The sequence below is a fragment of the Chaetura pelagica genome, unplaced genomic scaffold (assembly GCF_000747805.2).
Source record: "Chaetura pelagica isolate M959 unplaced genomic scaffold, ChaPel_1.0 scaffold67, whole genome shotgun sequence".
Classification (NCBI taxonomy): domain Eukaryota; kingdom Metazoa; phylum Chordata; class Aves; order Apodiformes; family Apodidae; genus Chaetura; species Chaetura pelagica.
The window spans coordinates 3420920-3434469 of NW_009954107.1; the positions used below are offsets into that span (position 1 = coordinate 3420920).

Consider the following 13550-nt stretch of genomic DNA (forward strand, 5'->3'; position numbering starts at 1 on the left):
TTCCCTCCCCCCGCCTGCCGCCCGCGCCTCCTCCCCGTTAGCAGCTGCCCCCCCCCCCCACACACACAGAGGGGGTTCAGCGCCGCGTGGAGACACCGTGTTAAGTCAGTTTTGTCGGCTGACTCAAAGGACATTTCATGTTCGTGTAAGGAAATACCTGGTCCTTCACACTTAGCAACACAGAGAAGAAATAACAGCAACCATGTGCTGCCAGTTTTAAAGAAAAAATTCCTTTGGCTTAGGAATGTTGGAAAGCTTCTGTACCTACTCTCTCATCTTCACAGTTAAGATATGGAGGATGAATCTCAAGGGAATGGAATTTATGTACTCTTCCTAAAAACTCACTAACTGACAAAAAAATTTATAGTAAAATCTATTAAAAAGAGTGTATTAACTACAGGCACACAAGTTAAAATTTCTATTGTAAAGGTCACATTCCAACACCTAAGAATTCTAACAAGCTGCTACATTTACCAGCTTTGAGTGTTGTTTAAAGTCCACCTAATTAAAAGCCAAGAAATTATACTTCTTCATATACAGTTTATGTATATCATAGTTCTATGGAGTATTCTGCTATTTAAATACTGTTTAGAACTCCCTGCACAATAATCTCATCTATTACTAAACACAATAATTTCTAATGCATACTTTGGCCGAAGGGTGTTTTATTACCTCATTTTCCCATCTAGCAAGGTAATTAAGTGCATGACTACCTTTCGGTCCCTTGGCCCTATTTTCATGTCTATCATTAGTAATTTTTGGATTAACTTATTGAACTGGGAACTTGTAGAGAAAGATCTTGAACTGAGAAGAGTATTAGAGCCACTTTAATATATATTCTAAAAGGAGTCACCAGAACATATCAAAGTGCAGTGACAGACAATACTCCACAATAAGCATTTTCTTGTGGAAAACGGTGCCTGTATGTAAGAACTGCCCAAAGCTGTGAAATCCCAGGGTGACTCATATCTGCATCAGAGCCTTGGACATCTCTTAATTGAAGAACTCTGTGAAGTGTCACATCATTAAATGGTAATGAATCACTGCTGTTGCAAAATGTCTTTGGAAAGACCATGGCCGACAGATAATAAAATATAGCAGATTTTTAAAAGAGAAAGTCTTCCTCTATTGTGCACCTTTCATTCAACTATAATTTAATACAGGTGAAAATCATCACTACAGTATAAATTACCTGCAAACAGAGCATTGTCTCTGCGGCTGGAGAGCAGTGAACATCACTATCACTGAGTAGTTACGAGGTGGAGCCTTCACAAATCTTCGGAATTTGTCTCCATTCATGCGGATGACCGAGCGTCTTGAGCTCCACTCCATCAGCTGTTCCACCTTCTCAGCCAATAGATTCTGCAATTGAGGACAAGGATGTGGAATATTTAAGCTTCAACTTAAGTACTTTATACCTGTATCCTGCCTTTATATCCTCAGGGCTCCTACAGACTTATGAAGAATATTGGGAGTACAATTTATTCTTCTGTGTAGACAAGTAAGTTTTTTAGTATTTAGAAAAATAATTCAATGTGGTCTTAAACAGAAAGGATACATGAAATTAAATCAAACAGGTTGCTACTGAAGGCAAAGGAATAGAATAAGGCTGGTTGTCTAAATACAGGATAACAGCACAATAATTTAACTTTGATTAAAAACTTGAAGGTTTAGAAAATGCAGAATCCTGTTACTCTACTTAGTAAAAATCACAACAGAATATTGTCAGTCAGATATATTTTGCCTGTCAGAACTTCCATCATAAAAATTAGCAGAAGATGAGAAGATATCCCTTGGAGCTCCTTATAAGGCACACCTGGCCATCAGAAGTTTGTGCTCAAAAGAAGCTTTGATCAGTGTAAATCATTAGCAGTTCTCAGACAGCAATATTTATTTAACCCTATAAAGCCTTTCAAAAATCTTCTAGGTTTTCATTCCTATTCTCAGAATTTAGCTGAGATTTGTAAACCAAAATGCAGAGAGATTACAGCTTTGTGCATTATGAGAATACCAATGAAGCAACTAACACATTTTTTATTTATTTTTTTTTTAATTAAAACATATATTACCGTTTGGGCAGTTTTCCTTCAAAAATGTATTTCCTAAGTTCTTTTATTAAAAGGAATCATAAAGTAGATTATATAAAAATGAAGCCTACTCATTTGTAAGATTTCCTTGGATTAGCAGTGCCTGGATTAAATCTCTCTGTTCATTTCAAAAAATTCACTGGTTTTGCATGAGCACTCCAGTTGGTAAAGCACAATAAAACATAAGGAGCTAAAAAGGATGTGTACTCATCTTTCCAAAAGCATTAATAAATGGAGCAAAAACATAAACCAAAGAGAACTAATAAGACAACATAACTTTTAAATTAATTCAGGAATGATGCGTAATATCCTACTTGATACAGAAAATTAAAGAATTTTCAGAACAGTTCTTTATTCAGAGAAAATAAATAGAAAACCATAAAATACCATTAAGGGTATTACAGGAAAAGTACGATCTTGACAGAGAAAAGAGGGGAGGAAAAAAAAATTAGCTCCATTACTGATGTGTAATTTGTTTCTACAAAACAATCAGTGATATTGGAAGAGTCTTACTGAGAGAAGTCCCATATAAAGTTTCACTAGGAATCCTGCTGCCAATAAACTACTGCTTAAGTAATCAACCTTTTCCTAATCTCATTTAAAAATGAAATGAAATACATAAATCTACTATTAAATAAGTTTCCATTTCAGCTGTGCATTTTATTTTTAAATTGAGTACCTGTGCTCAAAATATATGGCACATCCCAACAGTCCCACTGCCTACTTTAGCTTTGGGTCAAAAAAGCACTTCTTTTTCTAACACTGCATTCAGAAAACTGACCTGTTTAACTGTCTGTTAAAAGGGGAAAATACTTATTTTCAATAAATTCTCAAGCTAACAGACTGGCCTTATGGGTTTCATAATTCAGAATGCAACTTTGACATTTTTGTAAAAAAAATAACAAGTTTTCAAGATAAAAGTGTATAGAAAGCCAGTTTGTTGGATAAAGGTGTAACTATAATCTCTATCTCCAGTCAAATGTTTTCCCTCATGTAAAAGAACAGTGTTGAAAAGAGAAGGAAAAATGACAGAACATATTTAGAAACAAAAGGCAGAATTTTCCCTATTACTCTCATGCATAATAATAAAAAATTTTTGTTGTATGCAACTACAAAAGGATAAACAGATAACAGCCTACTGATAAAAGCATAGAGAACATTTAAATCAACAGGTGAAGAGGCAGTAATGTATCATTAGTTTATTTTTATTAGCTGATGTCCCAGGAAGGATAAAATAACATGTATGATCTATGTGTGGAAACAGCAGGAAGGCTAGTATCTGCAAAACAAACAAAACCATATTACTTGCTGTTCCAACATAATTTTGTAACAACTGAAAATATATGACACAACAGCATTTTTTCAAAACTAAAATGTTTTCAAACCCTTAGAAATGTAAATGAGAACATTCCATATCCAGAAATTTTCTGATGCAACAAGGAAAGTAATTCTTTATTTAGGACAAAGTTTTATCCATAAAGAGACTATCCATGACAATTTCTATTTTTTTTCTGGAGTAAGGGCAGAGTCATTCACATTTTGGCCTCAATCTCATTAAGCAGATGAACACTGCCCACTGAAATAAGCTGCTTGGGACAGCAATTCTAAATAATTCTGTTCCTATGGCTAACAAAAGACTTTTCTACTTGAAGCTGTCCATATAATTGAATCAAAAGCAAAGCAAAACAATAAAGTTCATCTACTATAGATCTCAGTTTTCCGTGATGTGATGAAACAACTAAGCCGCCTGTCAAAAACATAGGCAAACTATGACAAGTTATGAAACCAAAGATTCTGCCAGGCCCAGCTTCTGGCATCTGCACCTGAAGCAATTCCCTATTAGGGATTGCTTCCCAGTGATCCCCCGTATCTCCTTCTCTGCTCCTGAACCCAACAGAGCTTGGCATCTACAAGCTTTCCCTTTCATACTCTGTGACAAGCAGATTAGCTACTCAAAACACAGCTCTATTTATTCTATTTATTCACTCTCCCAAGACACAGTGCCTACAAGACAAAGCCTAAACACATTAACAACCACCCTGCATACATACATTTTGTCTCACTCAACTGTTAATCTTCCTTGGCTAGATTTTCTAAATTTCTTTTGGCCCAAATAAAACCACATATCTCTAGTGAAAACAAATCCAAAAAAACCCAAACTCACACTAAAAACCCACCCAGATTTTCCATAATGCTGTTTGCTCTATCTGTCCAATGGATGTCACTGACATTGTCAACAGAGACCCCCTTTTTTAAACAAACAAACAAACAAAATATTTAAATACTTGTTGATTCAGAATTGTTTATCTGGGAATTACACATCATAGCAAAGCAGCTGGAGTGTGGTAAAGAGATGTCCCTCCTTGGTTCTGGTTTCCTCAGATTGTCTTTATCATACAAACATATTTCTGATGGGCTTACATTACTGAAAATATATTTTGAATTAACTTTCTTCTTCAGACCTCCTTTTATTCACTTCACATTCAATCAGAATAACATCACACAGGTAACTTTAGACATAAAGAGCTACTTAAAAAAAGCAAAGAATGAAGCCCCTGCAATACTACTCAAAGCTTCAGTATCCAAACTAGCCTGAGTACTACTAAACATGTAAACACAGAAAACTTCAGCTTTAGAAAAGGTCAAGATCTGTAAGATGATACTGGTACCAGGAAAAGCCCTCAAAAAGTAAATAGGCTGGGATTCAATCTACTATTGATAACTAGTAAGGCTGAAGCACTGGTCATTCCCCTTTCCTGACAAAAATTTCAAATTCTGTCCAGTAGTTCAAATTCACAGTTTCTGTAGTGAAAGAAATAAAGCAAAGAGCTTCTAATTAATTATTTGATACTTTATTTGCTACTGGAGATAAATTAACCTCAGATTTAGTTGAGTATTTCTTAAATTATGATGCTGCAAGTAATAATAAAAAAAAACACGAGGTGGCTTGACTTTCACATTTCCTTTATGTGTAAGAAAACCAGGTAATGTAGACTGATGACAATCCCTGATGAAGAGTCAGCTTTGTTCACTTACATGCATCACATCCAAGAAATTTTAGCTTTGTAGGTAATTATTTCAGGACAATACTCACTGTGAAAAAAAACAAGGCTGCACTGATAAGGCCTGTTAAGTATCTTATAAATCTCTCAATCTGATCTATGTAGCTTAAATTCCAAATTCTTTTAACTGTCTTTTTCAGTCTTTAGTTACACTAAGAATAATAGTATAGAGAAACTATCTGTACTACTTTGGCTTTCTACAATGAAGTACTACATCAGTCAACCAGGAAAAAGCAGTGGATGTCACCTATCTGGATTTCTGTAAGGCCTTTGACACAGTTCCCCACAACATCCTTGTCACTAAATTGGAGAGATACAGGTTTGATGGGTGGACTGTTCAGTGAATAAGGAACTGGCTAGATGGTTGCAGTCCAGATGGAAAAGAGTGACAAGAGGCGTCCCTCAGGGGTCAGTGCTGGGCCCAGTGTTGTTTAATATCTTAACACTGTTGATGATGCCATTAAGAGCACCCTCAGCAAGTTTGCTGATCACACCAAGCTGGATGGTGTGGTCAATATGCCAGAGGGATGGGATACCATCCAGAGGGACTTGGACAAGGTAGAGAAGTGGGCCCGGGAGAATCTCATGAGGTTCAACAAGACCAAGTGCAAGGTCCCACACCTGGGCTGAGGTAACCCAAGACATGCATACAGGCTGGGGGAGGTCACGCTTGAGACCAGCTCTGTGGAAAAGGACCTGGGGCTACTACTGGATCAAAAACTGGACATGAGCCACCGATGTGAAGTTGCAGCCCAGAAGGCCAACCATGTCCTGGGCTGCATCAAAAGAAGTGTGGCCAGCAGAACAATAGAGGTGATTCTGCCCCTCTAACTCTGCCCTGGTGAGACCTCACCTAGAATACTGTGACCAGATCTGGTGCTCCCAGCAGAAGAAAGATGTGGACCTGGTGGAACATGCCCAGAGAAGGGCCACAAAAATGATCTGAGGGCTGGAGCACTTCTCTTATGAGAACAGGCTGAGGGAGCTGGGGTTGTTCAGTCTGAAAAACAGAAGGCTCCAGGGAAAACTCATAGGGGCCTTCCATTACCTGAAGGGGGCCTACAGGAAAGCTAGGGAGGGTCTTTTTACAGGGGCTTGCAGTGAGAGGACAAGGGGTATTGAGTTTAAGCTGAAAGAAGAGAGATTTAGGTTAGAGATCAGGTGTAAATTCTTCAGTGTAAGGGTGGTGAAACACTGGAACAGGCTGCCCAGAGATGTTGTGGGGGCTCCATCCCTGGAGGTGTTCAAGGGCAGGTTGGATGGGGCTCTGAGCAGCCTGTTCTAGTGGAAGGTGTTGGAGTTAGAATTCAATGATCTTTAATTCAAAAAATTCTGTGATTCTAAAATTGTTATTTTAATAAATGAATTTCAGCACTATGTTTTAAGACTAGTTAACTCTTCTAAAAATGTAAATGTTCATAGATATGTAATTACTGACTCTGTTACATTCATAGCAGAAAGACAGTGGAATTAACATTCAAAACGTAACAGCCTATTCAAAATTAGTAATTTTTTTCCTCTGTTGTCCCTTGTTCACCTGATGCCTTCATATAAATGTAATTTACACTACCAATATGTCAGTATCCTTGAACATGTATTAAAAAATTTATCACTTGTAAACCTTGACAAACAATACTTGCATATACTCAGGTAATTTTACGTGCTTACATAAAACCCTACACACTAAAAAGGGAGAAGATAGATAATGACTTCTCTGCACAAGCCTCACATGGCTCATGAACCTGAAGGTGCTAAGAATGAGTAATTTCTTTAATCTGTCTAGAACACTAATCTTCTTCTCAACACTCCCTAGGTTATTCTTGAACCTGACAAAACCTTTAAACATATTTCACTTTTACCAAAGGTTATTTGTCTTCAAAGACAGATACACAGCACCATTAGCTTTATCCAAAGTATTTATTCCCTATTTTGAATTAGTCTATAATCAGAAACAGAAACTACAGGTCATGTTAGATTTACAGACTTTGTTAAATACACTTTCTTGACTCACCACACAAGAAACCCAACACCTAATGGAGAACACCATGATTAAGTGTCTGGATATTCCAGCGAGCAACAAACTTTTCTGTAGCAGAAATTAATGTTTCTATCAAATCATGGAGGCATTGGAAGCCTAGTACATCTTTTCTGTAAGTCACAAGGTCGTAGATTAATTCTTCTATTGAGAATGGCCGTGGTACTGCAAATGTTTCCTTCCCTGTCTTCCTCTCCTCTACTCTACAGCTTTCCACGATCTTTCAAATGCTGTTTTTTAATTGAAAACCAAAACAACAACAAAAGAGCATGAATTAATGTAAATATTGCTAACCACTAATATATATGCATCTGTTAGGGTACTTCTTCCCTGCTTTCAAATTATTTATTTACAAAAAAACCATTGCCTGAACATAACTGAGGACCTATGTAAACTGGCACAGTATGACTGACTTTATATAAAGCTCCATTGGCTTGAAGTTATTTAACTGTGACTGAGGATTTGCTTCTTGGAATCAGACACTGATTTCCATCTTTATGCAAAACAGTCTACACTAAGCCTAAAAATGTCCTTTTATGACCAAGTAGATAAATGAACAGAGAACTAAAAGTACTGAGATCTTTTATTTTAGCCTGCAAATTACTCTATCAGCAATTTAAAAAAATTAAAATTGGTTGATTTCCTACTACACAGAGCTGTCATTTTCTGATTATACAACACAGTAGTAACATTAATACTTTTGCCACTGTAGAAAACACTAGATGGAAAGTAACCTGGTGTAATGGTTTACACAGATGTATTTTGTCCAGTTAATTTTTAAAGAGCCTTAATTGTCATGGACTACAATCCAAATTAGAACATTTAAGTCAAAATAAGTCAACCTTTTTTGTAATTAATATTTTTCAAAATGTTCACAATTTGTCACAAATGTTATTTTTTCATTAATGTAAGTATTTATAAAGTTCACATAATTTAAATTAATTCTGTAAAGCCAGTTATGTGAATTACAGAGTAGAACTCTAGTACTGTAAACAAACACACAGTTACCTCAGGAAAGAGAATCCCTACTATACTGCATTAAATAAAAACAAGTTAAATCCTTTAAGAGTTTATAGAAATAAACCTCAGTAAGATGCCTTATACTACTATAGGCTTTTTCCCTACTGTTTTATTTTATTATTTTTCTATAAGCTTGGAAATAATTAAAACCATAATGAGAACTATAAAAAGGATGAATTATGAATTAAAGAGACTACAACAAAAGCATCAGCTAAACCTCAAAGTACATTTTGCATAGGTCACCTTTACACTGAAAGGATATTAGTCTCAGGAGAGCATAATATAGGACAACCAGGATGATTCCAAGAGCACTTGTTTATACAGAAAGGCTAAAGAAGTTCCATTTATTCTCAGTGGAAAAAACTTCAGGGTGACCTAGCAAAAATATCGTGAATATTCTCAGTTAAAAGATGGGAGAAAATCCTCAGCAAAATATTAAAACAAAGAAGAAAAAAAAAAAGTTTAAAACTAACATCATTCTAGCAAAGATATTTCAACAGAATAATACAATTATTAACCTTCTAATTCTAAATGACACTTTTTTTCAGTATTCAGAATCTTCAGAATCATCGAAACTTGTTATGAACTTAACCTTCTAGAGTACTAAAGGTGTGCCTTAAATCATATACTTCAAGTTAATTCTATGCACAATTATTATATGTATTTCATATGAAATAATCTTTCTAAATCCAGTAATCATGTCTCAGCTACTGATCAAGGCACCTGCGACAGTACATTCAGCCTGCCATTTTCAAATACTTCTGAGTTTTAGCTAATACTAAACTTTTTTTTAAACAGCCTTTTAAACTCTTTGCTATTACTCTTCTCAGTTATAGAAATTCTTCCACACACCCTCCAAGATTTTTTATTAAGTTCAACTTGCCGCAATGCTCATCTCACAGCATTCAGCAGCCTGGCTGAATTTACATTGGAGAATTATGAAGTAACTACTGAAAAGCAATTCAGGAACTATTATTGTGTACCTTTCCCTTTCTAAAAGAATATTCACTTCTCAGACACATTATCAATACTGTGCATACTTTTTAAAATAAAGTAACTTTTTTCCTTTCATTGTTTAGTGTTTCCTGAAACCAGCAAGTTTAAAATATTGAGATCTTTTGAAGAAATGGTATTTCTCCACTAAAAGTAAAGGCTCAATAATACAGAAAGACATATCTATTTGTCCCCTCTTCCTCCAAATGTCATCTGTTTTTTCCTACTGATTAGAGTCCAAAGTGTCTTTGAAAATATAAAAGTGAGGTATCTCCTTCTTGAATTCTATTCCTGTTTGATTACTCTCAAGCACTATTTGTGAAGCTGGACATTTCTCCAAACAGTGCTATATAATCAACTGTTCTCTGTCAACTTTATTGCAAATTATTTTGTTCAGCTGAATCTCTTAAAAATAAGTGAACTATCTTTAAAAAGACAGTGTTACAGAGACATAAGAACCTAGTGATCCAGGAACAAGTTGCTTATATCCTAAGTATTTTTCTATTTACCAGGGCAGGTAGCTTATGTACTTTATACAGAATGAGATGCTGCTTTGGGAAAAATGGAAATAACTTAAGTAGTATAATCCTTTAAAAAAACAAAACCAAAACAACTAACAATACAACAGAATAAGCTGTCCTGTAATACTTTCTGTATCCATAGGACAACTCTGGAACAAAATACAAAAGTCTGCATTAACTGGAATTTGCTGTTGCTTTAGGATAAAAGAAAGGCAATTAGAATATTGACTTCAGGTCTGAACTTGAAGAAAACAGTCTGTATTTCTTAACTAGTCTGCTTGTAGATTCAGTTTGCAATTCTAGATCAATTTCACAGAATGTTTGAGGTTGAAAGTTAGCTCTGAGTGTCATCTAGTCCAACCTGCTCAAGTAGAGCCACCTAGAGTCTGGGGCCTAGGACCATATCCAAGCAGCTTTTGAGTGTGTCCAAGGAGGGAGAGCTCAAAATCTCCCCAGGCAACCATTGCAGTTGCTCAGTCATCTTGACAGTGAAGTGTTTCCTGAGGTTCAGATGGAAGCCCTTGTTTTTCAGTTTGTGTCCACTGCCATTGGTCTTGTCACTGGACAGCAATGAATAGGCTCCAGCTCTGTCTTCTAGACATTCTACCCTTTAGTTATTTATATACATTGGTAAGATCCCCCCTGAGCCTTCATCTCTCTAGGATATACACTCTCTCAGCACTTCCCCAGAACATTTTCAATTTCAGAACATCAGATGGAAAGCAAGATATTTGAAGCATGCACGTTTTGTTCTTCATGAGTATAAAGCAAATTCTGCTCTAAAGAATAAGTAACGTCTAGAGCAAAGGAGACCTGAAACAGCAGATAGCAAAAAAAAAAAATAATAAATTGGTACCTTTTTTTAAAAACAAATGCTGAGGCTATTTGTTCCCTGCTTCCTGATAATGCAGAAATACACATTACTGGAAAGACTCTTCCTTTCCTAGTGATATATACACAGCTCTATTGAATTAGTATACTCTTTCCTCCCTTACTCCTTGCCCAAACAGTACTCTGCATGTTTATGAAAAGACAAGATTTTAGATTAAAAGTTGATAAAGCAATGACGATGGTAACAGCACACAGAGGTCAATCACTTCAGAAATGCTAAGTTGATTTTCCTTTGGTAGAATGATGGCAACAAATCACAATTTGAAAGGGGACAAAAAGCCAAAAGAGTAACAAAGATTCATTATATTACTGCATTTTTTCTCAAAAAAAAAATTAAAAACTCAAATGCCACGTAGGCCTTCTCACTCACTATAAGCAGTGATTCTAGAAAGACATTTTACAAAGACATTGGATAGCTGAGCTCTCTTCACTGTGGAATCACCAGAAACCAAATCCTTGAAGCCCTGAAGTACTGTGCTACTTACTCAGCAATCAAACAAGACAACCGAACTATGGGCAATGTTAAAAAAGATCTTTCTTACTTTTCTTCAATTTTCTAAATTATTTCCAACACGAAGGTAAAATAGAGATGCTGTATTTTCAATCACTGAAAGTATAGAACAAATTACTGAACTGCCACAATGAAAACAATTTTCTTTTAAAAGAAGTTCATGAACCACTAGCTATGGAAAAGTCATCAAGACTTGACAGTGAGTTAGATTATAAAGACAATCTGGGAAGGGGCAGGAGCATATCCTGTTGGAAGAAAGCTAAGAATAAATTAGTTCAACAACCATTTAAAATGCATAGTAAGTAGAATAAAGATCAGAGATTATTTGATTCCATAAATGAGTGAAAGTAAACCAGAATTAAGAGGTGTAAAAGGACAGAAATTAAACTGCTATAAGGGCATTTAAACACTATTTAGCTATCAAAAATATGATGGCTTAAGGCAGGAAAACAATGAGACTTCGAACATCCTGAAATAATTCTGATAGAATCCCCCCTTAAGATCAATGAATGCAATTTTTAATTATTTTTCTGTTATTTCTCCATCAAGGAATATAGCAGTACTTTATCTTACTTTGTAATTATGTAACAGTTAAAATGAGAGTATATAACAGGAAAGAATTTCAGAGGAAGCTAAATGACCTTTAACTAAATAAATCAGCAGAGTTCTTATGAATAAGTTGCTCTTATGGATACACATAAAGACCAGTTAAGTTGATCTAGAGCCCACATAAAGCATCTAGCTGATAAACATTCTGAGTATGAGCACACGCTTGTTACTTCACCTTCCAAAACATATAAAAAAAAAATTAAAAATCACATAGGCAAATGGATTTACCTTTTTTGTTATTACCATGAGGATTCTCAAGTGCCTATTCCTTATTGACACCCTTACTATTAATAAGAAAGGTTACCTTGCGCAATGGGAAACTAGGAAAAATAAAATTGAATTTCTCATCTGCCTCTTCACAGCAACTGAACAGTAAGTGCACTAAAAGACTAATGGCAGAGGAAAGATGTGGTGGTGATATGCGATAAACTATCTTGAGACAAGCCAATTAGCTACTTTCTGAAGTAAGATATCTAATTATGCCCAGTCTAGTCCATATAAAAACTAAGAATTTCAAAGACTATAATCAAAAAGTTGTAGGCATAATACTTATCGGTCTTTAGAGTGGAAAACATTATTAAAGATACTGAAACCTCTTCTAAATACCTATTACAGATACAAGCTGCATTTCTTCCTTAAAATTCCAAGTGTTCTTCAGGTTTTTTACCCATTAGCCCAAGTATCCATAGGATTAAGCCTCCAATGTACACACATGGTAGAAAAGAAATAAATAATATGTAAAACATCATCACTAATATCACTACACAAAAATTATAGCTCTTACCTCTGGCAAGTCTAGAGATATCAGGATTAAAAATAACTGCAGATTTTACACACACACAGAAAAATAGTAGATTATTCTTTTGCTAGAGGAAGATGCCAATTTCAAGACCTAAACAAGTAAAACACTAAGTTTCAATTCTGTAACAGGCTCAGTATAGGACAGTGGTTATTCTGTACATAAAGTTAAGGAAAACAGAGAGAATATTCATGCTTTTGCAGTGTAAGGTGTTTCAAGACAAAGAAGAAAAGTAAAGAAAAAATATTGAGGAGTTTGGTTTTTGTGGTTGATTTAAGGAGCTTATGTAGATTAATGAAAAAATATGTAAGGAGAAAGGAAGCATGACATTCCACAGACCTATTCCAGAGATTTGCTTTCAAAGCAATTGGCAGGATAACTCCGTAAAGCACTTTCCCTAATTATGTTTTTTCCACTGCAGAAGAGACATCACAGTTCCGGATTACCTACAAGCACCCAAATCTATCCAGAAGTCCTAAATCCACCACCCTAAGGATGTAACAGAGGGTGTACCAGCTTAAGCCAGAAGTCAGCCTCATCCACATCAGATAGTGCACTCCTACAAAACGCTGAAGAAACTGAGCATACAAATTACATATCCTTGTATTCTCCCAGTTCTCACCATTTGCATTTCAGTAACATTCTGAGGAAAAGAACACTAGCTTTGTATTTAAAGTAACTCCATTAAGGATAAACAGTGAAAAATTATTAAAGTCAAAAGCTGCATTATCTTTAAAGACCACATCTATTTGCATGTGAATAAAATTTATGCAGCGTCTTGTCTTAGGTAGCAGCTAGATGAAAAAAAACACAGGACAACTAATTCAACTTACATTTAAATGTTCTAGCTTTGAAATCTGCACTCTTTAAGGTCAATATTAGCATACTAGCTAACCATGCCACCTTCCAGCACCCCACTTTCAATTCCCATTCTACCTATTTTTAAAAATTAGAGTGGAGAAAAAAATTGCACCTCAGAACCTTATTTTATGGCCTCAGGAATCTACAGAAACAGTTTCCCT

The 13550-nt window shown here is 35.5% G+C and overlaps 1 protein-coding gene across 1 annotated transcript in view; it reads right to left on the minus strand.

The window, feature by feature from the left end:
- The window catches only part of TUSC3 (tumor suppressor candidate 3), a 123139-nt gene that overhangs the window by 69930 nt on the left and 39659 nt on the right, over positions 1–13550 (minus strand). The window contains exon 4 of the mRNA XM_010002486.1: positions 1193–1344. Within this exon, the coding sequence (XP_010000788.1) occupies positions 1193–1344 (152 nt within the window). The remainder of the gene's footprint in view (positions 1–1192; positions 1345–13550) is intronic.